Source organism: Dipodomys ordii, unplaced genomic scaffold (genome assembly GCF_000151885.1).
Source record: "Dipodomys ordii isolate 6190 unplaced genomic scaffold, Dord_2.0 Scaffold23, whole genome shotgun sequence".
NCBI classification, from domain to species: Eukaryota; Metazoa; Chordata; class Mammalia; order Rodentia; family Heteromyidae; genus Dipodomys; species Dipodomys ordii.
Genome location: NW_012267239.1, coordinates 1,790,350 through 1,816,715, shown reverse-complemented (window position 1 = coordinate 1,816,715; position 26,366 = coordinate 1,790,350). Strand labels below are relative to the sequence as shown.

The window sequence follows — 26,366 nt, the reverse complement described above, 5'->3', positions numbered from 1 at the left end:
AAGCGCTCTACCACTGAGCCACCTTCCCAGCCCTCTATGGCTTTTTTTGTTTGTTTCAACTTGGGGCTTTGGCTTGTTTGGCAGTTGTTATACCAGTGGACCCATTTCTAAACACCTATATTTTTCAGATAGGACCAGACCACCTCAACTACAATCTGTCTACCCATACCTATTACATTTCTGAGATCACAGGCATGCACCACTACACAGAAATTGGTGGAGATGAGAATCTCACTAACTTTTTTTTTTGTCAGTGGTGGGGCTTGAACTCTGGGCCTGGGTACTGTCCCTGAGCTCTTCAGTTCAAGGCTAGCACTCTACCACTTGAGCCACAGCACCACTTCTGGTTTTCTGGTGGTTAATTGGAGACAAGTGTGTCATGAACTTTTCTGCCTGGGCTGGCTTTGAACCATGATCCTCAGATCTCAGCCTCCTGAGTAGCTAGGATTACAGGCGTGAGCTGCCGGTGCTCTGCTCTCACTAACTTTTTGAACATGCTCTCTTCAAACATAGATCCTCCTGGATCTATGCCCACACAGATGCTGCTCCCTAGACCTTTTCTATTAGATTGTACAAGGATATTAATGAGATTATTTCCAATTATTCACTTAGTAATCAAAACACAGGAACTCCTACACAGTTCATTTTAAGGCCTATAAATCACTGGGCGCTGGTGGCTCACACTCGTAATCCTTACTCAGGAGGCTGAGTCTGAGGATCTTGGTTCAAAGCCAGCCCTGTAGGAAAATCTGTGATGCTTATCTCCAATAAACTACTCAGAAAAAGTGTGAAGTAGGGCTGTGGTTCAAGTGGTAGAATGCTAGCCTTGAGCAAAATAGTTCAGGGACAGGGGCTGGGAAGGTGGCTCAGTGGTAGAGGGTAGAGTGCTTGCCTTGTATGCATGAAGCCCTGGGTTTGATTCCTCAGCACCACATAAGCAGAAAAAGCCAGAAGTGGCATTGTGGCTCAAGTGGCAGCGTGCTAACCTTGAGCTGAAGAGCTGAGGGACAGCACCCAGGCCTAGAGTTCAGGCCCCACCAAACAAACAACAACAACAACAAAAATAGTTCAGGGACAGTACCCAGGCCCTGAGTTCAAGCTCTAGGACCAGCACCAAAATGGGGTGGAGGGTGGGGGGCATGAAGCCTATAAATCCTAAAACTGGAGTATGTAAATGCCTACTTGTGAGTGTGTATGTGTCAGTTGTAGGGCTTGAACTCAGGGCCTGGGCACTGTCCCTGAGCTTTTCTGCACAAGGATACTACCGCTTTGAGCCACAACTCCATTTCCAGTTTCCTGGTGGTTTATTGGAGATAACTGTCCTGTTTGGGTTGGCATCAAACTATGATCCTCGGATCTCATGCCTACTGAGCAGCTACGATTATAGGCATAGGCCACCAGTGCCAGGCTGTAAATGCCAAGTTTTGAAGCCTTCATTTTACAGAAAAAAAAAAATGTAGAAGCTCATAAACTAGGTGTGGTGATGCTGACATTAATTCATTCACTCACTAAAAAAGTATTTTCTATTTTTTGCACACCAAATACTAAGTGTTGCTGTAAGATATTTAAAAATATGTAAGTCATTGCCACTATGAATTGTCTATACGCTCAACAACTGAAAGACTAAAGCAAGAGAACCATGATTTTGAGGCTACCCTGGGTTGCATAGTAAGTTCAAATGCTACACAGAGATGGCTTGGAAGAATAATGATCCAAAACACAACTATAGATTTGGCAGAAAAATCACTGGTGGCTCACACCTGTAATCCTAGCTACTTAGGAGGTTGAGACCTGAGGATCATGGTTCAAGTTCAAAGTCAGCCCAGGCTGGAAAGTCCACGAGACTCTTATCTCCAATAAACCACCAGAAAACTGGAAGTGGTGCTGTGGCTCAAGTGATAGAGCACTAGCCTTGAGCTGAGGAGCTGAGGGACAGCACCCAGGCCCAGAGTTCAAGCCCCACGACTGACCAAGAAAAAAAAAAAATGACTGCATTATTTCCTTAGCAGAGATTTCCCGACGTGCACAGCAAATGCAGACACAAAGAGGCCTCCAAGCAGCACTGCATTTCCAACACTTCCCCAGTGGTAGGAAGCAAATATGGGATATAAGCAAAGAACAGGAACAGAGTTTACCTGTTTGTGGTGCTCAGACTCGGCTGTCGCTTGCTATGATGAAGAGCAGAGATTTCGAAGGAGCAGGAAGAGGACCCATGCTGGCTCCAAATGGACAACACTCTGCCCACCGAGTAGGGCAGAGAATAGAAGACCTTATTTGCTATGGAGGCTGGAGACCTTAGCCCTTTCAATCCCTGTGTAAACTGTGTCATGAAGAGCCTCTGCATGGTAGGCATGTGATTTGAGAAGCTCCGTTGTTTTGTCCAGATTCGGTAGCATCCAGGAGAACAAAGTGCAAGAAGAGTGTGAAGGCCAAAGACAGAGCAGTCTGCTCTGGTCTGGACCATGGCAGTGCCTCCATAGTCTGGGAGAGGAGCTGGAGTCTGTGGAGTAGCCTGAGTGTGTGCCTGACTATGGAGGCTGGTGTCTTCCCTGAATGTAGCCATACCAGGGCAAGCATGGGACAAAAAGAAAGAAAAGGTCCACTTGGGAGGTTGAGGCAGGCACTGGGAGGCCTCTCCTAAGGCAAGCCTCGATGGAGCGCAGTGCTCAGGAAAAGTCCTCGAGGCTTCCATCATGCAACTAGAGGTTGGTTTCACATGAAAGGAAACTGGGAAGATTTCAGAACCAAACAGCAGTGATGGCATCCTGTTGCTCAAATCTATGAAGCTCATTTTGATGGCTTCAAGGGAATCAAGTGCCAAGGGTTTGCTGTTAGGCCTCTGATCCCATTTATTAGCTGCCATATATGGGTTCAGCTGCATTGCGTTATACGAAAATCCATCCAGGAGCCTTTTATATCTGAGGCGCTTATAACTTTTAGCCACTGGCAGAAGTGCAGAGGAACACCGATGGTATCTGAGTATCGGGGACTTGGCAGGTGGGGCTAGTTTGGAGGCAAGGATGGATAGCTTATTTAGTAAGGCTGATTCTTTGGTAGGCTTCCTAAAACTCAGGCTCAAGGGATGGCACAGAGTAGCCTTCTGCTTTGGTTTGTGGCTAAGCAAGCTCCTGATAGGTACTGGTTCAGGTTCCAATTGTGTGGGTACAGGCACAGCACATGAGCTGAGAAGTCTGTGTGCTTTGGTGGGGATGGGATTAGATGAACTCTTTCCAATGGCAGAACTTCTGACTTTACCCACTTTTCTCCCCACACTGACCAGCTCCTGATAGGAAACTCTCTTACACGTTCGATGGGGCTGCTTCTTTAAAGGAAGCATTCTTTTTTGACCAGAAGTATTCACAAAGGCACCATGTATTTGATCACATCCAGCAGCGCTGGGATCTTGCTGTTTCCTGGGGGCACCAGGAAGGCAAGGACCGGAGCATAACTCAATGTCCTTCTTCAATGGCTGATGATATAAGCTTTGCTCCTTTGGGTCTCCCAACCTTTGAAGCTGTCCAGTGGTGTTGCCCTTGGTTAGCTTTGCCTGAGGGATTTCTTTTATCATGGTGAACCCATCTTTGTCTGCTTGAGGGTGGTTCTTATCTTGAGCCTCATCTGAAAACTTATTAGATGATGCATACTGTTCAAGTATCATATGTGCTGCTCCTTTTTGATGTATAAGATTTTCCTCTTTCAGTAATGTGTAGTCAAAAAACTGCTGACTCTGTTGTTTTACAGAATCATTATGAATGGCTTGGCATTGCAAGTAGGTCTGAGAATTCCTGGGCAAATTATTATCACCATGGCCTTCGCTGCTAGTGATCACCTCAGATTCTTCCCCAACAGTTAAGTGATCCAGGAGTACCCTCTGGTGGTCTTCAGTTCTTTTTCCATTCTTCAGTTTTTTTCCATGTGTATCAGTGAAATTCTCAAAACGACAAGCTTTGCAAGCATCCTTTTCCACCCTGGTGTGTGCACTGTCTCTCTCGTTAGGACTTATATTCCTTGGTATTTGTTCCTTCATCTTGAGTAGGTCTGCACAGTCTTTTGTATTTTCACAAAGCACGTCACCATCTTTTTGCTTAAAAGGATTTTTCAGGTCAGTTTCTTCACTGCTGGTATTATCAATTTCTGAATTTTCTTGAGAAGATAGATACAAAGTCATTGCCTTAAAGGATTCTAGGCTCTGTGGAGAGTCAGAGTTCCCACCTTGGCATTTAAAGGACATCAAATCTCTTGAGGATATTCCCAAAGGTTTTTCCTTGCCAGCCTCAGAATCTACTTCTGGTCTGGATCCTTCAGTTATTCCCTGGGTCTCTCTTAGAGATCCTACGTTACTATGGTGTTTATGGTAAGCATGATTTAAAGACATGCTTATGCTATCTAATATACTCACATTTGGTTCATGATCAGCAATAGACTTCATCTCATGGGGTATGGAAGAGTCTGGGCATTCTTCAATTTCACAGTCTTCTAAAGATTTACATACTTTCTCTTCACACGATTTTATTTCTACAGACTGCTCTATAGAAGCAGCAACATTTGGGAGATCTGAGTCTTGGTCAGCTGGTCCTATAAATGCAGCCTTCAGTTCTCCTCTCTCAGATGAGGTATTCCTTGAGGTTTCACGGAATGCCAGTCTATCTCCCCTTGCACCATCACCAAGTACATTAGATGTTTTCACAGCCAGCATACCTTGTGCAGGCTTTTCACCATAGTCTGCATGGACCGTGTGTATCATACCATTGATGGACTCTTCAGAACCAGAAATACTTTCAAAGGCTCCTTGGGAATTGTCTTTCTTCGGACTACCACAAAGCAGTGAGTTATCCCTATCCAAACTGACTAGCAGATCTTTCTTGCTGAAATTTAGCTCTCTGTTAGCTTCTGCAGTGGCCTCTCTCTGGTGACTGTCTAGTGCCTTCTTAACTGATTTACATTTACTTCTGCTTTCAACTAGTCTGTTTTGGTTACTCTGGAAGCCAAGGACTTCATCTGCTTTCTGACCAAGGGTTTCAACTGTTGGAGGAGACTGGTTCAATAATGTTTCAGGATTTGGAATGTTTGCAGGTTGGTTTAGTTCTTGTGTAGCACAGTCAGAGATAGTGTCTTTACAAAACACAGTTTCATTGGGTATATCTGATTCTTTTCTGGGTAGCCCTCTCTCATTGGGTTTGATGTGACTGATGGCAGTACGTGTGGCTATCTTCGCCACTCCATTATCTGACATATGTGCTACTTTAGTATGGTTCTTACCATCTGGAAGGCTGCCTTGAGTTTCTCTCCTAGTAAGTTCACTCTTCTTAGCTGTACAGCTCATTTTCTGGGTGTTACTTTTTACAGAGTCTTCTGTTCCCTGGGAGTAGTGATCACTGTGCTGAAATGCATTTTCATATTTTCTTGCTTTAGAGTTGTTCACTCTCAGAATGATTTTGCTTGGCTTAGAAACAGCACACGCAGAAAGTAAATTTTCTTTTGGTACATTTTCTCTTGCATTGTGACAGATGGAGATATCCTGAGATTGAATGTTTTTACATTTGGTGACAGAGACCTCCTGAGGAGAGCCAGCTGCTTCTTTTGTACTTGAGAGGAACCCAAAATGTAAATCTTCTGTTCCTGAATCAGCCATTTTTTCTTTTCCTTCTAGGCTTCCTGATTTGGTGCTAAAGGTGGGATTTGAAGAGGCACCACAGATTTTGTCACCCTGTGGAGAAATGTCTTTTAGTTTTGTCTTCATGGGAATGGTCTGGGTACCAGCAATAACCTCCCCTCCATTCTTTAAAGAAAGGTGATGGCTCTGTTGGGCATCATTGCCTGTTGCCAAAGGCCTCTCTCTGTTTATATTTAGTAGAGAACTAGTTGGCAATGTCATGTGGTCTTGAGAATTAAGGGACACTTGTTGATTTAAAACACATTCACAATCTACTTTCATAACCAGTTCACTAGCACAAGAAGGTTCACTCAACTCACCAGCAATGCCTGGTGCATCTAAATGTGAGATACTGTCAAGTGAGGTTCGTGTAGCCTTTTCTGAAGGTCTGTAATCAAATTCTGGAAACAGTGGTAATTGAGCAGCATCTGTCTTGGATTTTGATATCTTGCTAGGTATAAAATTTATCTGATCTTCTGGCATAACACTCCCAAAAGATTTTCTTTCAGACAAAAAATCATTACATGTTGCTTCATTTATCCGAGTTTCACCTTCCAGATTTCTCTGAATGTTAACTAAAGAATTAGAGTCTTTACTATTTATCTTTTCACGTAACTTATTAGGCTTTATAGTGGTTGTCTGTTCTGACTCTCTAAGTTGCACTGAAGAGAAAAAATTGCTTTCTACCGAGTGCTCACTTACATGGCTCACATTAGGAACAGTTTTTCTATGGTCCACAGGGTCTGTCAAGTTACCCTGATAGTCTAAAGTGATTTTCAAATCATTCTTTTTAAACATTATTTCTGTGGCTTCAGTAAGAAAATTGAGCATTAAAGAACTAGAGCTTTCTGTATGGATACTGCCTTGAATGCAAGAGTTATTGTAGGTATCTTCCTTTGGGCTATCAGCAGTCTTTTTTCCACCAGAACTGGCTTTCTTTTCTGGTTCTTCTTCCCTTTCTTTCCCCAGATTCAAAGGCCTTTCTTTACCTTCTATACAAGCCAAGTTTTTGCTTTGATCGTCCTCATTAAAAAAGGAACTATCTGTCTTTTTAGCAGATCCTTTCAGCAAACTGTTGCTTTCAAAATCACATTTTTCTAATGATGCTATTCTGCATCCTGGAACAGACAAAAGTGGTATGAAATGTGGAATTTCAGAACTTTCTTCCAAGGGTTTTATAGCATCTCTATTTCCCATAGCTGTGGAAGTATTAGGTGCAGAACTGTGTTTTTCATTATGGAGGCCAGGAGTCTGTTGGCGATTGTCATCTGCTTCACAGACAGGGTTTAATTTACACAGCTCTTTCTCTCCATTGTCAGTGTTGGAAATGGCACTATTCCCTGGTAATAATGACAACCAAGATGGAAAAGTTTTTAATTCTCCACATTCTTTTTCATTAGCAGTTACTTCTGCCAATCCAGGGTCCACAAAGTTTAAAGGCTTTAGGGAAACTAAAGTTCTGGTTTCTGAAACTTCACCACTGGTCATGATTTTGTCTACTTCTTGGTATTTACTGCACCCAGCTGAGAGAACATTACTCACATGGTCATTCTTATCCATCTTAGTCCCATTCACCTTTATACCTTGTATGTCTTCCGTGGACTCAGGCTGAGTTTCAGCTGTAATCTGTACATTTCCTTCTACACAAGAAAAATAAATCCAAATAAGCATGCAATCATTGTGAATTTTATCATGTATCCAAAGGCAACAATAATAACAAAAAAAACTCAAAAAGATAATTACAAAATGGAAAAAAAAGTTTTTGTATGAGGCAAGTACCAGTGGCTCATGCCTGTAATCTTAGCCACTCAGAAGGCTGAGATCTGAGGATCAGGGATCAAAACCAGCCTATGCAGGCAAGTCCATGAGACTCATTTCTGTTTAATCACCAGAAAACCAGAAGTGGCACCATGGCTCAGAGTAGTAGAGTGCTAGGCTTAGGCTAAAAAGCTCAGAAAGAGCATATAAGAGGCCTGGAGTTCAAGCTCTATGACAGACAGAAAACAAAAAGAAGTGGAGTTTTTTTGTTTTAACAAGTTTTTATGTCGGGCTGGGAAGATGGTTCAGCGGTAGAGCACTTGCCTTGCATGCATGAGTTCGATTCCTCAGCACCACATAAGCAAAAAAGAAAAAAGCCGGAAGTGGCGCTGTGGCTCAAGTGGTAGAGCAGTAGCCTTGAGCTGAAGAGCTGAGGGACAGCGTCCAGGCCCAGAGTTCAGGCCCCACGACCGGACCCCCCCCCAAAAAAAAGAAGTTTTTATGTGAAATCATAGATTCATGATACAACAGCATACATTATTAGATGACTACTTACATATGTCACTGATAAAACCATTCTTTGAAAAAAGCAATTATACATACAACTATATCTGAGACTTATCTGTAAGGTGAACAGTCTTGAATTCCATTACCTGCAAAAGCTGCCTTTCTGTAAGGTTGAACTAAAATTATTAAAGCTGAGTGAAAGGTCTATGGAAACAATGTATTTTTTTTTTTTTTGGGTCCGGTCCTGGAGCCTGAACTCTGGGCCTGGGCACTGTTCCTCAGCTCTTCAGCTCAAGGCTGGTTCTCTACCACTTGAGCCACAGCGCCACCTCCAGCTTTTTTTTCTTTTTGCTTATATGGTGCTGAGGAATCGAGCCCAGGGCCTCATGCATGCAAGGCAAGCACTCTACCACTGAGCCACCTTCCCAGCCCTATTCTTTCCTTTTTTTTTTTTTTTGGTGCTGGTAGCAGGCCTTGAACTCAAGAGTCTCTCAATCTCAATCTACTTTTCCTCTGATCTGGCTCGCTATAACTTTAGCCATGTCTTCAGTTCTGGCTTTTTGCTGCAGATTTAAAAAAAGTCTTACTGGGTGCCAGTAATCCTAGCTACTCAGGAGGCTGAGATCTGAGGATCACACTTCAAAGCCAGCCCACGCAGGAAAGTCTGTGAGACTCTTATCTCCAATTAACCCCAGAAAACTGGAAGTGGTGCTGTGGTTCAAGTGGCAGAGTACTAGCCTTGAGCTGAAGAGCTCAGGGACAGCGCCCAGGACCAGCGTTCAAGCCCCACAACTGAACAAAACCGCAAGTGGCACCATGGCTCAAAGTGGTAGAGTGCTAGTCTTGAGCAAAAAGAACTCAGGAACCAGCGGGCAGGCCCTGAATTCAAGCTTCACAACTGACAACAACAACAAAAACAAAAAAGCTTAAGTGGAGCTGTAGTTCAAGTGGTAGAACACTAGCACTGAGAATAAAAGTTCAGGGTCAGTGCTCAGACTCAGTGGTCAAGCTCTGGGACTGCCCGTCACCCCCAAAACTAAGATCTCACATGAGCATTAAGGGTTCAACACACTGTTTTTGGGTTTTGTCAGTTGTGGGGCCTGAACTAGGGCCTAGTTGCTATCCCTGAGCTCTTTTGCTCAAGGCTAATGCTCTACCAATCTAAGCCACAGTGTCACAGATTTCTGGTGCTCAATTAGAGATAAGAGTCTCATGGATTTTCCTGCTGCAGCTGGCTTTGAACTGCAATCCTTAGATATCAGCCTCCTGAGTATCTAGGATTACAGGAAAGAGCCACTGGCACCTGGCTCAACACACTGTTAATAAAGAATACTTATGGGAAAAGAGCAAACTAAACTATCATCCACTAACACAAGATCTGATAATAGTTGTGTCCCAGTATACCCACAGGTAATATAACAAATTTCTATAATTAAGTCTATCTAGTAAAACACGTAACTATAACCATTATATTCTAACTATAAAATGGGATTTGTGAATTAAAATGATATGCAGTAGTGGGTGGGGGGAAACAACTTAGAGAAATACCTTTGTTCCTTAGAAAACCTTCAGGGAGGTCCTCGTGTAAAAGTTCTCTGGACTGTACCAGGAGGGCCTCCTACAATAAGAAAACCAGCAGTCAAGGGAGGATTCAGATACCTGAGTTCATTTCTTAAGAAACTTCTTTATGACCCTAGGAAATTTGCTAGTACTCACAAGGATTGAGAACTGAAGGAAACATCAAATTTAAGTAAGTACAATCAAACAAAAAACTTCTCCAGAATTTGATCTTGAAAAGTCAAGCTTGTCAAAGTCTAGATAGGAGAGTTAAAATGTTTACTTGTAAATGCAAATCAACCCTAAAAATGCCTTCTGCTAATGAAACAAGCCATTGTAGTGTTAATTTTTTTTTTGGGGGGGCGGTCAGTCATGGTGCCTGAACTGGGCGCCTGGGCGCTGTCCCTCAGCACTTCATCTCCAGGCTGGCGCTCTACCACTTGAGCCACAGAGCCACTTTCCAGCTTTTTTTGCTTATGTTGAGGAATCGAACCCAGGCCTCATGCATGCAAGGCAAGCACTTTACTGCTGAGCCACCTTCCCAGCCCTGTAGTGTTAATTTTTATTTCTAAGGAAAAAAAAATCCCCAAATCAGATGAATCTCTAGCTAACCATATGGTACCATGTACACTGTGTTTATAGTACCAGACACTCAACATGTAATATGTGCTTTATAGTGTATATTATGGTCATGAAATAGAAAGTCTTTCTTTGCTAGGAAATACATATTGAAGAATTTAGGCATCATCTCTGTGAATATACTCTCAAATTAACTTTTTTTTTTGGTCTTTTGTCGGTCATGGGGTCTGAACTCTGGGCCTGGGCACTATTCCTCAGCTCTTCAGCTCAAGGCTAGGGCTCTACCACTTGAACCACAGTGCCACTTCCGGTTTTTCTGCTTATGTGGTGCTGAGGAATTGAACCCAGGGCTTCATGGATGCAAGGCAAGCACTCTACCACTGAGCCACCTTCCCAGCCCCTCAAATTAATTTTTTTTTAAAGCTGACCTTTAATCCTATTTATTCAGATCTGAAGAGCACAGTTCAAAGCCAGCCCAAGCAGATAAACCCAGTTAGATGACAAAAAGCTGTGAAGGTATGGATTAATAAGCCTGTGTGCACGCACACACACGCGCGCCCACGCACACACACAGCACCAGGTTCATTGGCACATTCCAGAAATCCCACACACACACACACACACACACACACACACACACACACACACACACACACACACACACACACACACACACACACACACCTCCCCAAAAGACTAGCAAATAGTGTGTTTCAAGAACCAAAGTGTCTATCATAAGCCGGGTGCTAGTGGCTCACACCTGCAATCCTAGCTACTCAAGAGTCATATCTGAGGATTGTGGTTCAAAGCTAGCCCAGGCAGGAAAGTCCACCAGACTCTGGCCTCCAATTAACCACTCCCAAACCAGAAGTGGAGACAGGGCTCAAAGTAGAGTGCTAGCCTTGAGCAAAAAGAGCTGAGGGACAACACCAAAGCCCAGAGCTCAAGTTCTACACCACCACCAAAAAAAGTGTCTCTCATTCACAAGATCATAGACATGTATTATCACATGTGTCAGCCATTTCTGTGAGAGAAGCCAATAAGGCCCGTCACCAACAAATTCTGGTATACACTGTCAGGAAAGATTACTCACCACAAGCTTTCTGGGCTAAACTTAGTGACAATTGGGGGAGTCTCCTGTGATTTTGTGCCCTTTGTGAAGGGCTACTGGAATTTTAGTGCTGTCCCCATATACTGCTCACAATGATGCGCATAGCAGGAGAACCCAAAACACCCCTGATGAATGTCAAGCCCACTGCTTCCTAACCAAGAAGGGGAAAAAAACAGTTAAGAGTGAGGTATTCCACTTGACCTCTACCTTGCAGAATTATCTTGAAAGGTTGTAAATTAAGAAGAAGCAAGCGATTCCTCACAATAAAGTAAGGGAAAGACTGGGTCTTAGTGATTCACTGGTTCTCACAGCCATCCTAGCCCCTAAACAGGTGATGGGGCTATCCACCCAGCTAGAGGCCTAGAGATGAGACAAGTCATCCTTTGAATGGCAGATGCCTAGCTCAGTTGGTAGAGTAGAGAGCTCTCCATTTTAGAGGATATGTCACAGGGAAGCTGCTCCTGTGTTTTTATGTTGGGGCTCTACCTAAGCATGTGGTTTTTGTCTCTAAAAGCCTGGTGCAAACTCTGTGCTGGGCTGGTGGTTTTTGAGACAATAGTCCGCCATGCAGACTCTTATGGCCAATAAAGTACTCAGAAAAAGTCTGTCCAAACTAGGGCTGGCTTGGAACAGCGATCCTCAGATCTCAGCCTCCTGAGTAGCTGGGATTACATGCTGGGATTACATGCGTGAGCCACAGGTGCCTGGCTCTTGGCCTTTTAAACATTACTTGGCAAGGGCAGGGGAAGGGGAGGAGAAAGGGAGGTATAATCATGCGTCATAAAGCTGTTTTTCAGATTCCAACCAAGGACCATGCCAGTTTTAAGTAAGAGCTTCCCACCCAAGGATATCATTGGCTTCCAGTCAGAGCTGGGAGTGCCTGGGATTCCCTGAGAAGTTTAAGGAATAGAACAAAGGATGTTAATGGCTCAGCTTGGTTGGGGAACACATGGTTCAGGAAAGGACAGTAGTAGGGTAACAAAAGCTAACTAATTAGGTACCAAGAAAGTCTTATCCAGGGCTGGGAAGGTGGCTCTGTGGTAGAGTGCTTGCCTTGCATGCATGAGGCCCTGGGTTCGATTCCTCAGCACATAAGCAGAAAAAGCTGGAAGTGGCACTGTGGCTCAAGTGGTAGAGCGCTAGCCTTGAGCTGAAGGACAGTGCCCAGGCCCAGAGTTCAGGCCCCACGACCAGCAAAAAAAAAAAAAAAAAAAGAAAGTCTTATCCACAGGAAGCTTAGTTACATTCATATTTTAGATCCATTCATCATTTACTTCACAGTTTAAGTCAAATAATACAGTTCATTTGTAATTCCCCATCATATCATTAAATTCATTCTTTGTCCACCTTATACAGTTCAAGTCAAATACTATAGTTCATCTCTAATTTTCCATCATATCAAGATTGATTCCCAATTCCATCTCTCAAAATGTGGCTTCTGTTTCTCCATTGGCATTACAACAAAAAGAGGGCTGGAGACTACAAGAAGGCTTGAGGTCTCAAAGACAATCAATAATTGAATGTACTGAAAACAACATGTAGCTGAGATGTAAGCTAACACCACCACAGCAGTGACCTCACAACCAGGAGGGAGCTCTGCAGAGGAATGAGTGCAGAGAAGGAACCGGAACAGCCTACTTGCACGCAAAGGACGTGTGTAGAACAGTCTTCAGACTCTTCTAACCCAGTTCAAAGTTAGCCAATCACATAACAAATACATGAAACCTAAAACACAATTTCTAGCTGTGCACTGGTGCTCATGCCTGCAATGCTAGCTATTGAAGAGGCTGAGATCTCAAAATCACAGTTCAAAGCCAGCCTGGGCAGTAAAGTCTGCAAACTCTTTTATCCAATTAACCTCCAAAAAGCCAGAAATGGAACTGTGGCTCAAAAGGAGTGCTAGTCTTGAGCAAAAAAGCTCAGGGATAGCAGTGAGGCCTGGAGCCAAACCCCAGGACTAGCCACCATCTAAACTAAAGAACAGCAATATCTATCTATCTCTCTATCTCTCTATCTATCTATCTATCGTCAAGGATCAGCACAATATTTTTCCTAATATTTTTGGGGGGGGTCATGGGGCTTGAACTCTAGGCCTGGGCGCTGTCCCTCAGCTCTTTAGCTCAAGGATAGCGCTCTACCACTTGGGCTACAGCACCACTTCCGGTTTTCTGGTGGTTTATTGGAGATAAGAGTCTCTCAGCCTTTCCTGCCCAGGCTGGCTTTGAACTGCAATCCTCAGATCTCAGCCTCTTAACTAGGATTACAGGCATGAGCCATCAGCATCCTGCTCCTAAAATATTTTATTAGGTGTTTTTATTGGGAGTGGGGGTGGGGGAAGCAGTTATGAGGCTTGAACTCAGAACCTAGATGCTGTCCCTGAGCTTTTTCATTCAAGGCTATCACTCTATCACATTGAGTCACAGTGCACCTCTGGTTTTTTGGTGGTTAATTGGAGATAAGACTTTGCTGCCCAGGCTGGCATGGAATACCCTTCCAAGTAGCTAAGATTTGGAAGTGGTGCAGTAGCTCAAGTGAGCGTTAGACTTGAGCTGACCGCACCTGGCTTTAGCTTTCAAGATTCTAAGATGTCAAAATTTCTGAAACAGGGCTGGGAAGGTGGCTCAATGGTAGAGCGCTTGCCTTGCATGCATGAGGCCCTGGGTTCGAATCCTCAGCACCACATAAGCAAAAAGAAAAAAGCCAGAAGTGGCGCTGTGGCTCACGTGGTAGAGCGCTAGCCTTGAGCTGAAGAACTGAGGGACAGCATCCAGGCCCAAAGTTCAGGCCTCACCACTGGACCCAAAAAATAAATAAATAAAATTTCCAAAACATTTCTTTTCTTTTTTTTTTTTTTTGTCGGTCGTGGGGCTTGAACTCTGGGCCTGGGCACTGTCCCTCAGCTCTTCAGCTCAAGGCGAGCGCTCTACCACTAGAGCTACAGCGCCACTTCCGGTGTTCTGGTGGTTTATTGGAGATAGGAGTCGTCTCTCCTGCCCGAGCTGGCTTTGAACCGTGATCCTCAGATCTCAGCCTCCTGAGTAGCTAGGATTACAGGCGTGAGCCACCAGCGCCCAGCTCCAAAACATTTCTCTCTACCATCTAAGTGCGGTTAAAATCTCCACATCTGATCATCATTATAATATTTTCCAAAAGATCTATCAGGAATAAATATGTAAGACACATGTTCAAAAAGATCCCTTTTCAATATTAAATGAAGTAATTGCTATAGTAATTGTACTATATAAGCTATATGAGAAATACTGGCTGGGCCAGGTGCTGGTGGCTCATGCCTGTCTATAATCCTAGACACTCAGGAGGCTGAGATTTGAGAATCATGGTTCAAAGCCAGCTTGGGCAGGAAAGTCTGTGAAACTCTTATCTACAATAAACCACTCAGAAAACCAGAAGTGGCACTGTGGTTCAAGTGATAAGAGTGCTCACCTTGAGCTAAAGAGTCCAGAGTTCAAGCCCCATGACTGACAAAAAAAAGAAAAACAAAAAGAAAAAAGAAGTAATCAAAATTTAAAACTGCTCTTATTTAAATATGCAAGATGCTAAGATATGACAGCCAAGTGGAATGTCCAGACTTTCAAATGTACATAGGCTTTGGGCTGGGAAGGTGTCTCAGTGGTAGAATGCTTGCCCTGCATGCATTAGGCCCTGGGTTCAATTCCTCAGCACCACATAAGCATAAAAAGCTGGAAGTGGGTGCTGTAGCTAAAATGGTAGAGTGCTAGCCTTTTTAAAAAAAAATTGGCCTTTCCTGCCCGGGCTGGCTTTGAACCATGATCCTCAGATCTCAACCTCCTGAGTAGCTAGGATTGTAAGCGTGAGCCACCAGCGCCCAGCCAGAGTACTAGCCTTGAGGTGAAGAGCTCAGGGACAGTGTCCATGCAAAGTACACGTCTCACAACCGACCCCTCCCCCCCTCCCCCCCGCAAAAAAAAGGAAATCAAATGTACATAGGCTTTATATTACTTTCTATACATTTTATGTGCAAAATATTTCAAAATGTGTTTTGAAATAAATTCACCATGTATAATGACATTTAAAAGAAGGGATTTGCAATGTCAGTGCAGGATGACATCACACATCATCTCTGTGGTGCACAATTCTTCTCCACATCCTGACTAAGGACATTTCGCATGCATACACCATCTTCTCCAACTTTTCTCCTACAAGAACGAGGCTGAGGATTGAATGTGTTCTTTCACAATTCAGTTTGGCTCTTGCAGCTGTCTCTCCCACTGCACCTGTTCTCAGATATTTTTCAGCTCTATCCCTTGCCAATAAGATAAAAACTACTAATCATACATTTTTTTAAAACCTCTTGACACATTATAAAGTAGGAAAAAATATTTTTGTTGGTTTACTTTTTAAAGTTAATATACTTTTTTGTGATATGGGGTATGGAGCTCAGAGCGTTAAGTATGCTACCCCAGCCAGAAGTATTTTATTTTTATTTTTGTCGGTTGTGAGGCCTGAATTCTGGGCCTGGGTGCTGGCCCTCAGCACTTCTGCTCAAAGCTACTGCTCTATCACTTGAGCCACAGCACCACTTCTGGCTTTTTCTGCTTATGTGGTGCTGAGGAATTGAACCCAGGGCCTCATGCATGCATAGCAAGCACTCTATTACGGAGCCACCTTCCCAGCCCGAGTATTTTATTTTTTTAAAGAAGATTTAAAAACTATTATGATCAGTTACAAAAGCACAAATACTGTATGAGTCCATTTATATGAGCTAGCTAGAATCAAATTCCCAGGCAGAAAGTAGAATGGCAGTTGTTAGGGACATGGAGAGGGGAGGGAGAAGTTATTACTTAGTAGGTAAAGTTTCAGTCTGGAGATGGGTGATTGTCACATGATGTAATGTAACTAGAACTGTGTACTAAAACATGATTAAAATGAATTTAGAGTTTAGACTGTTTCACTAAACATGAAGAGTCAAAATATATGAATTTGATGCTGAGTACCAGTGATTCATGTCTATAATCCTATAAAGCTACTTAGGAGGCTAAGATCTAAGGATCCCGGTTCGAAGCCACCCAGGCAAGGAAAGTCTCTGAGACTCAACTCCAATTAATCACAGAAAAAGCCAGAAATGGCACTGTGGCTCAAGTGGTGGAGTGCTAGCTGTGAGCAAAAAGGGACAGTGCCCAGCCCAGCTTTGGAACCCCAGGACCGGTAAAAAAGAAAAAGAAAGAAAGAAAAAACTAGATAAAATCACTTCCTCTCTTTAAATATCCAATGTAACACAAATGCTTTTAAGATCATCAAAATGGGAATAAACAAAGGAGGAGGTAACAACACTCAATAGGAAATGTATTCATTACCTTATTCATGTAACTGTAACCCTTCTGTACACTATTTTTACAATAAATAAAATTTTAAAAAAGATTGTCAAAATATGTTAATATTAAAAAATGATGTTTACAGCTGGGAAGGTGGCTTAATGGTACAGTGCTTGCCTAGCATGCATGAAGCCCTGGGTTCAATTCATATACACAGAAAAAGCCAGAAGTGGTGCTGTGGCTTAAATTGTGGAGTGTTAACCTTGAGCAAAAGCAGCTCAGGAACAGTGCCCAGGCCCTGAGTTCAAACCCAGGACTGGCAACAACAACAACAAAAAAAGGGATGGTAAGGGGAAACAAAGGAGGAGGCAACAATGCTTGAGAAGAAATATACTAATTACCTTGCTCATGTAATTGTAACCCCTTGTACAGTATTTTCACAGTTAAAAAAAAAACGAAACAATATTTTGGTGATTTCAAAGAAGGATACTCGCTAGGGGAGGAACACAAGGGCATAATATGCCTATATGCCTCTCTGATCATATTATTATTTCTTGATATGAACTTCAGGAAATGGACAGCCGGTGCCAGTGGTTTACGCCTGTAATCCTAGCTACTCAGGAAGCTGAGATCTGAGAAACACAGTTCAAAGCCAGCCCAGGCAGGAAAATCCATGAGACTCTTAGCTCCAATAAGCCACCAGAAAACCAGAAGTGGCACTACCACTAGCCTTGAGCTGGGACAGCACACAGGCCCAGAGTTCAAGCTCCATGACTGGCAAAAAAAAAAAAAAAAGGTTTGGAAATGTATTAAGAATAAGTCATGCCGGGCGCCGGTGGCTCATGCCTGTAATCCTAGCTACTCAGGAGGCTGAGTTCTGAGGATCGCGGTTCAAAGCCAGCCTGGGCAGGAGAGACCGTGAGACTCCTATCTCCAATAAACCACTAGAAAACCGGAAGTGGTGCTGTAGCTCAAGTGGTAGAGCGCTCACCTTGAGCTGAAGAGCTGAGGGACAGTGCCCAGGCCCAGAGTTCAAGCCCCACAACCGCCAAAAAAAAAAAAAGAATAAGTCATAAACCACCCGTAAGGCTACATGTTTTGTCTGCCCGGTGGCCATCCATACTGAACTCATCTGGATCAAGCTCTCATCTCTTAGCTGCCTTGGGCCGACCTTTTCTTCAGCAGTTGGGGAATGTTGGCATGAGTCTTCCTGTGCTCCCTCACAGGGGTCTCTGATAACTTCTACCTGGTCCCCTTGATCTCTGAGGACCATGCTCCACGCTTTTGGCTTTCTCTTCTCTATCCAAGATCCTAGAAGCGGGGCTGGGAAGGTGGCTCAGGTAGAGTGCTTGCCTTGCATGTATGAGGCCCTGGGTTCAATTCTTCAGCACCACACAAAAGCAGAAAAAAGCCAGAAGTGGCACTGTGGCTCCAGTGGTAAAACATTAGCCTTGAGCTGAAGAGCTGAGGGACAGCGCCCAGGCCCAGAGTTCAGGCCCCACGACTGACCAAAAAAAAAGATCTTGGAAGCCATAGTCTCTTGCTGTGGAGTTCATTGGCCTACACCACCCAGGACTGCCCTCATCATCCAAACTATCAGTGGTTTCCTCACAAGAACTTTTTGCATGGGTCCCCTATAGCTCCAGGGACAATACCCTACTCTGACTTATAAGAAAGCTTGAGGCTCCAGCTTTTATGTCTGGAATCACACTTGGCTCAGCAAGAAGCTCTGTGGAAACACTTACGGGAAGTTCAGAGTAAAATTCCTGTACCACAGCAGACATGGAGGAATCAAGTGGAACCCGCTGAGTCTCTATTCCAGATGACAGCATTAGGGCAGACGGAGATTATGAAGTCAAGTCTTTTATATCAAATGTTCATCCTGACACAAATCAAAGGAAGGGATACAAGTTTAAAACCTTGACAGGTGAGGGGGTGGGAGGGGGGAGGATGGGAAGGGATGGGAAGGGGAAACAAAAGAGAAGACTACAATGATTGATAAGAAATGTACTCATGGGGTTGGGAAGGTGACTCAGTGGTAGAGTGCTTGCCTTGCATGCATGAGGCCCTGGGTTCAATTCCTTAGCACCACATAAGCAGAAAAGCTGGAAATGGTGCTGTGGCTCAAGTGGTAGGGTGCTGGCCTTGAGCTGAAGAGTTGAGGGACAGCGCCCAGGCCCAGAGTTCAGGTCCCACGACCAGCAAAAAAGAAAAGAAAAGAAATGTACTCATTATCTTGCCCATGTAATTGTAACCCCTCTGTACAGTATTTTCACAATAAAAAAAAAAAACACAAAATCTTGACAAGGTAGAAGAAAGCTGTCTCAATTTACAATGGCTAAAATTAAGAAAATAAATTTGACTTCAAATGCCAGGTTATGTGCATCAAAAAGTTCTGTTTATGAATTTGTGGAAAAATACCTATTTTACCTTTAATTAGAATATGCCTAATCTTAAATTTGATACTGCCTTCTGAAAAAAATTCTCAATTTAAATCTGAAGAACCAGCAAGCAGATGAAAGTAAGATCTATATGCATCAAGGACAGATCTGACGAACACTAGAAAATAAACACAGTTTTCTGCTTTGTTCCCCATAGCCCAGGATAGGTATTTGGTATCTAGTTTACTCAGGAAATATTCATTGAATGAAAATAGATGGAGGGACCCTGAAGAATGACAATTTATCTTTCCTCTTTTTTTTGGTACTGGTTCTATGGCTTCAACTCAGGACACAGGCACTATTCCTGAAGTTTTTTGCTCAAGACTAGTACTTTACCACATGAGCCACAGTTCTACTTTTGGCTTTTGGGGGCAGTTAATTGAAGATAAAGAGTCTCATGGACTTTCCTGGCAGGGTTAGCTTGGCTTTGAACTGTGAGCCTTAGATCTCAGTCTCAAGAGTAGGTAGATAGGGGCTGGGAAGGTAGCTCCCTGGTAGAGTGCTTGCCTTGCATGCATGAGGCCCTGGGTTCGATTTCTCAGCACCACATACACTGAAAAAGCCGGAAGTGGCACTGTGGCTCAAGTGGTAGAGCACTAGCCTTAAGCTGGAGAGCTGAGGGACAGCGCCCAGGCTCAGAGTTCAGGCCCCACGACTGACAAAAAAAGGGAAAAAAAGAGTAGGTAGGGGGCTGGGAAGGTGGTTCAGTGGTAGAGCGCTTGCCTTGCATGCATGAGGCCCTGGGTTTGATTCCTCAGCACCACGTAAGCCGGAAAAAAAAAAAAGCTGGAAGTGGCACTGTGGCTCAAATGGTAGAGTGCTTGCCTTGAACTGAAGAGCTGAGGGACAGTGCCCAGGCCCAGAGTCAGGCCACATGACCGGACCCAAAAAAAAAAAAAAGAGTAGGTAGGATAACAGGTGGGAGCCACTGGTACCTGGCTGTTTTTCATCTTTGAAGAAAATGGAATTATATCCCTTTATTCTCATCAACTACCTGAGATTTATCTACCCAAGCTAGAACAAGATACTACTAATCCAGCTCTTTAGCTGAATCCTTCCTGTTTGTTACCTAGCATACTGAGATTTCCCAAGTGCTTTCACAGGCACCATTTTAATGCACAGAATAACCTTGAGCTATGTAGGGCAGTTAGCACCTTCCTGTTATAGATCATGAAATTGCACCTGGGGAGGTTCAAAGAGACTTGCCTTAAATACTACAGAGGAAGAGGTCCAGAGGGATTTTACTGTAGTACAGAAGGTATTTGCTCAACTGTTTGTCTCTCAGTATAATACTATATTACCAAACTAGTCAAAATACACACACTCAGGGCTGGGAATGTGGCTTAGTAGTAGAGTGCTTGGCTAGTATGCATGAAGACCTGGGTTTGATTCCTCGGTAAAACATAAACAGAAAAGGCTGGAAGTGGCACTGTGGTTCAAGTGGTAGAGTGCTAGCCTTAAACAAAAAGAAGTTTAGGGACAGTGCCCAGGACTTGAGTTCAAGCCACAGCACTGGTCACAAAAAAAAAAGAAAAAGAAAACGAATTCGCCAGACACTGGTGGTTCACGCCTGTAATCCTAGCTACTTAGGAGGCTGAGATTTTAAGATTGCGTTCAAAGCCAGCCCGGGAAGGAAACTCTGTGAGACTCTTATCTCCAATAAACCACTAGAAAACCAGAAGTGGTACTGTGGCTCAAGCCCCATGACCGATCAAAAAAAAAAAAAAAAAAGGAATTTACTTTGACTCAGCCAAACCAAAAACTGATTAACAAAAAGATGCTTACATGTTGATGATTTTCTTAATCCCAAACAAGGGCAGAGAAATTTTAATTAACTCATTCCAAATATAATAGGGTAAAGCTGCACTGTGTGTGGGGTTGTGTGCACGTGCACGCACTTGCATTTTTTGTGGTCTTGGTAATTATGAAATTCAGGGCCTCATGTTTTAAAACTTGAGCCATGCCCCCACTCCTGCACCATTAATTTATTTATTTTTTGGTCTGTTGTGGGGCTTGAACTAAGAGCCTGGGCACTGTCTCTACTGTCTCTGAGATATTGTACTGAAGGCTAACATGCTAACACTTTTTTCTTCTTCTTCTGGTTGTGGGGCCTGAACTCTAGGCCTGGGCACTGTCCCTCAGCTCTTCACCTCAAGGATAGCGCTCTAGCGCTTGATCCACAGCACCACTTCCGGCTTTTCCTGCTTATGTGGTGCTGAGTAATTGAACCCAGGGCCTCATGAATGCAAGGCAAGCACTCTACCATTGAGCCACCTTCCCAGCTCCTAGCTTGCTAACACTTTAAGCCACAGCTCCATTTCTAGTTTTCTGGTGGTTAATTGGAAGTAATAGTCTCATGGACTTTCTTACCCAAACTGGCTTCTAAATGTAATCTCAGCCTCCCAAATAGCTAGGATTGCAGGTATGAACTACCAGCAGCCTGTACTATACATTTAAATAATATAAGTTATAGGAAATCAGACTACTGCTTATCTATGAAATCTATAAAACATGCAATAGCTGAGGAAAAAAAAACTGAGTCAAAAAATATTGGCAGTGCTGGGAATGTGGCTTAGTGATAGAGCACTTGCCTAGCATGCATGAAACCATTGGTTCGATTCCTCACTACTGCATAAACAGAAAAGGCCAGAAGTGGGGCTGGGAAGGTGGCTCAATGATAGAGTGCTTGCCTTGCATGCATGAGGCCCTGGGTCCAATTCCTCAGCACCACATATGCAGAAAAAGTCGGGAGTGGCACTGTGGCTCAAGTGGTAGAGCGCTAGCCTTGAACTGAAGAGTTGAGGGACAGTGCCCAAGCCACCCAACCGACAAAAACAAAGAAAAAAGAAAGAAAAGACCAGAAGTGGCGCTGTGGCTCAAGTGGTAGAATGCCACCCTTCAGCAAAAGAAGCTTAAGGATAGCGCCCAGGCCCTGAGTTCAAGTCCCAGGACTGGCAATTAAAAAAAAATTGCAAAGAAAAGCAGGGCATAGTGGCCTGTTGATGTAGAAAGCGGAAGAGGCAGTTAAGACCCAAATGCTATGCCAGCCTGAGTTACCTAATTAGGTCTGGTCTAACAACAAAACATAAGACCAAATTTGAGGATGGATTTCTTGGGTCTCTTGATACATTGTGTCAAAGAGCTCTTCTTTCCATGCCCAATGCTGAGAAACAGGTGTTCTCAATTCTTAACTTTTCACTCCTCCCCACCTCAGACTTCATTTTCTTGATCTCACCTTTTCTTACAGCTTCTTTGCTAGGAGGATAACACAAAACTGTCCTCTTGGGCAGGAGTAAGGGGTATGGCTCAGTAATAGAGCACTTGCCGAGCATGTACAAAACTTGTAAGATCCTGGGTTCATTCCCTAGTATTGAAATCAAAGAAAGAAAGAAAGTCTGTCCAAGTCTGTCCCTTTAAGCACAATTACAATATAAACTAGCAAGTCTATATGTATGTATGTGCATACAAAAAACAGTATGCTCACAAAAAACCTGTACATAACCAGGCACTGGTGGCTCCATGCCTGTAATTCTAGCTACTCAGAAGGCTAAGATCTGAAGATAGGGTTCAAAGCCACACGAGACTCTTATCTCCACCTAACCACCAAAAAGCTGGAAGTGGTGTTGTGACTTGAGTGGTAGAGTGCTAGCCCTGAGCACAAAAACTTAGGGACAGCATTTAGACCCTGAGTTCAAGACCCAGTATCAGTACAAAAACAAAAAACGAAACCCGTACACAAGGGCTGGGAAGGTGGCTCAGTGGTAGAGTGCTTGCCTTGCATGCCTGAGGCCCTGGGTTCGATTCCTCAGCACCACATAAGCAAAAAGAAAAAAGCCAGAAGTGGCGCTGTGGCTCAAGTGGTAGAGCTCTAGCCTTGAGCTGAAGAGCTGAGGGACAGCGCCCAGGCCCAGAGTTCAGGCCCCATGACCAGACCCCCCCCCCCAAAAAAAAACCTGTACACAAATGCTCTTAGATTACCACTCACAATGGCCAAAAAATAAAAAACCCAATTGTTCATCAATTGCTCTGTGAGAGGCCAGACACAAGTGTATAAGATTCTATTTATACAAAATGAAGATGTGGCTCAAGTGATAAGAGCATCGGCTGTGACTAATCTAAAATATCAAAAATTGGCAAGTATAGAGACAAAGCAGATTAGTGGCTGGGAACGTGGCTTAGTGATGGAGTGCTTGCCTAGCATGCATAAAGCCCTGGATTCACTTCCTCAATACCACATAAACAGAAAAGGCCAGAAGTGGTACTGTGGCTCAAGTGGTAGAGTGCTAGCCTTGAGCACAAAAATAAAAATAAAAAAGCTCAAGGACCGTCCCCAGGCCCTGAGTTCAATACCCAGAACTGGCAAAAATAAATAACGAAACAACAACAACAAAAAACAAAGTAGATTAGTACTTGTTAAGACTGGAGTGTTAGAAGAATGAGGTAAAAGTTAATGGTTGCAAAATTTCTTTTCAGAATAATAAAAATGTTCTATGACTGATTATAAAGATGGCTATGTAACTATGACTATTCCAAAGACCAATGACTTTTACAGTATTAATTGGCAAGTTGTAAATTTATATATAGATAGAGGTTGATAGATAAAATAGATCTATCTTATTTATCTAGTACAGTGTTGAAGATTAAACCCAGGAACCCAGAATTTTGTGAATGTTATACAAGAGTTCTACTACCTGCAGCATATGTGAATTGTATCTTTATAAAGATGGCTGCCAGTGACTTATGTCTGCAATCCCAGCTACTCAGAAAGTTGAAATATGAGGATCAGGATTCAAAGCCAGCTTGAGTAGGAAAGTTTGTGAGTAGGAAAGTCTGTGGGACTCTTTTCTCTAATAAACTACTCAAAAAAAAAAATCAGGAAGTAGAGTTCTGACTCAAGTGATAAGAATGCTAGCCTTGAGCAAAAGAAGCTCAAAGAAAGACCAAGAACTAGCAGGAAACAACAACCACCAACCAACCAACCAACAAACAAAAGCCAACCTGATTTTTCTTTTTCTTTTTGGTTTGTTGTGGGGCTTGAACTCTGGGCCTGGGCAACTTGGTCCTCAGCTCTTCAGCTCAAGGCTAGCTCTACCATTTGAGTCACAATGCCATTTCCAGTTTTCTGGTGGCTTATTGGAGGTAAGAGTCTCACAGACTTTCTTGCCCTGGCTGGCTTTGAACAGCGATTCTCAGACCTCAGGCTCCTGAGTAACTGTGATTTCAGGCAGAGCCACCAGCACCCAGCCCAACATGATAAAAGAAGAGGTAAGTATGCTAGTGGCTCCCGCCTAGCTACTCAGGAGGCTAGTGCATGTTAAATGCTGCTCTAGCATTGATTATTACCACCCAGAACCTACATGATTATTCTTGATCTTGTCCCTTTCAGCATTGGCATATTTTTCTAGAATTCAAACTTGAATTATCATATGTAATTGCAACTAATCTTCCATCTCCATTTGCTTTAGCACTTTTAGCCCACAGATTGAGTCCTAGTAAACTCCACTCATTTCCATTCTCACTGTTCTACTTCAAGATTTTGTTCCAAATACTGCTCCACCCAAGGTCACAAAGCAATATGTTTACTATACACATCTTTTTTTTTTTGTCGGTCTTGGGCCTGAACTCTGGGCCTGGGTGCTATCTCTCAGCTCTTAAGCTCAAGGCTAGTGCCCTACCACTTGAGCCACAGTGTCACTTCCAGCTTTTTTCTGCTTATGTGAAGCTGAGGAATTGAACCCAGGGCCTCATGCATGGGAGGTGAGAACTCTACCATTGAGCCAACTTCCCAGCCCAACTATACATATCTTTAGTATAACAGTTAGTATAGGGGCTGGGGATAGCTCAGGGGTACAACACTTGTTTAGAATGTCTGAGGCCCATCACCAAAAAAGAAAAAAACAGAGAGAGAGAGAAGTCAGTAAAAATAATTGCATACAACTGTGAAATGTTCTTCAGAGAAAGGAGTACTTTACCTTTCCCAATTCTGTATCAAAATTGTAAATAGGCATTGGCCAAAGTGGAAACTTAATCCAAAGATTTGGAAGGGTGAAGTAGATGGATCTTGAGTTCAAGGCTACCCTGGACTACATGAGACCCTGTCTCAAGAACAAAAACCTGCTGGGCACTAGTGATTCTCAACTGTAATCCTAGCTACTCAAGAGGTTGAGAGATCTATGGATCCTGGTTCAAAGTCAGCCTGGGGTGGAAAGCTGTTAAGATTCTTAGCTCCAATTAAATAAACATCAAAAGGACAGAAGTGGAGCTAAGGCTCAAGTGGTAGAGTAACAGCCTTGAGTAAACAAAGCTCAGGGACTAAACCCAAGCCCTGAGTTCAAGTACCATTACTGGCACAAAGCAACAACAACCAAGAAAAAAATATCTTGTATATCTGTTGATACTCCATTAGACACAACTCTAAGAATTTTCAACCTGTAAAAAGAGGCATACTTCCTGCAGAAGCAAAACATTACCTCCTTTTTCTTCTAGTCCAACTCTAGGTCCTCAAATTTCTGAGGAGAATCTGCAGATGAGTTACACAACAGCTGGTCACTGTTTTTGAGCAAGAACAGCTGGATCCCTCAGAGGGGAAGTGATATTTAGATGCTTGCTAGCTCATATCACCATCTAACAAAATATTGGCAGTGCTATAGAATATAGGAAGAACAGTTTTAAGACATTCAAGTTCTTTAAAACCTGCACTTCTGAATGCAAGGGAATAATCAAAATTCATAATGGAGAAACATTCCTATATAGAAAATTTCCTGATTTATTCAACTAAAGCAACATCAGGATTTTTTTTTTTTTTAATCTTTTTTTTTTTTTGGGTCCGGTCATGGGGCCTGAACTCTGGGCCTGGGTGCTATCCCTCAGCTCTTCAGCTCAAGGCTAGCACTCTACCACTTGAGCCACAGCGCCACTTCCGGCTTTTTTCTTTTTGCTTATGTGGTGCTGAGGAATCGAACCCAGGGCCTCATGCATACAAGGCAAGTGCTCTACCACTGAGCCACCGTCCCAGCCCATCAGGATTGTTTTGATAAAAGATATGATACATGCACAGAGGAAAGTGTTACTCTATAAACAAGTATTAACAGCGTAGGGTGAATGAAACCACTAAATATTTATCTGTATACTGTACAAAAAAAACAACAACAAAAAACAACAAACCCTGGGTTTGGAATTGGGAGTATAGCTCAGTAGTAGAGGGCTAGACTAGCAAGTGTGAGGTTCTGGCTTTGGTTGTCAGCACCAGAAAAAAAAAACAAAAACATGTAAGCAAATAAAAACAGTGAACATAAATTACGCATGTTAGGGCTGAGAAGGTGGCTCAGTGGTAGAGTGCTTGCCTTGCATGCATGAGGTCCTGGGTTGGATTCCTCAGCACCACATAAGCAGAAAAAGCCAGAAGTAGTGCTGTGGCTCAAGTGGTAGGGCACTAGCCTTGAGCTGAAGAGCTGAGACAGCACCCAGGC

At 43.3% G+C, this 26,366-nt stretch overlaps 1 protein-coding gene across 1 annotated transcript in view; it reads right to left on the bottom strand.

Annotated features, from left to right (window-relative positions):
• Positions 1–1,984: 1,984 nt before the first annotated feature.
• Positions 1,985–26,366, bottom strand: part of Prr14l (proline rich 14-like) — a 27,859-nt gene continuing 3,477 nt past the window's right edge. Inside the window, exons 2-4 of the mRNA XM_013014394.1 lie at positions 18,202–18,338; positions 9,467–9,536; positions 1,985–7,293 (exon numbers count right to left, since the gene is read on the bottom strand). Coding sequence (XP_012869848.1) covers positions 2,132–7,293; positions 9,467–9,536; positions 18,202–18,288 — 5,319 coding nt within the window. The 5' untranslated portion in view covers positions 18,289–18,338 and the 3' untranslated portion in view covers positions 1,985–2,131. The remainder of the gene's footprint in view (positions 7,294–9,466; positions 9,537–18,201; positions 18,339–26,366) is intronic.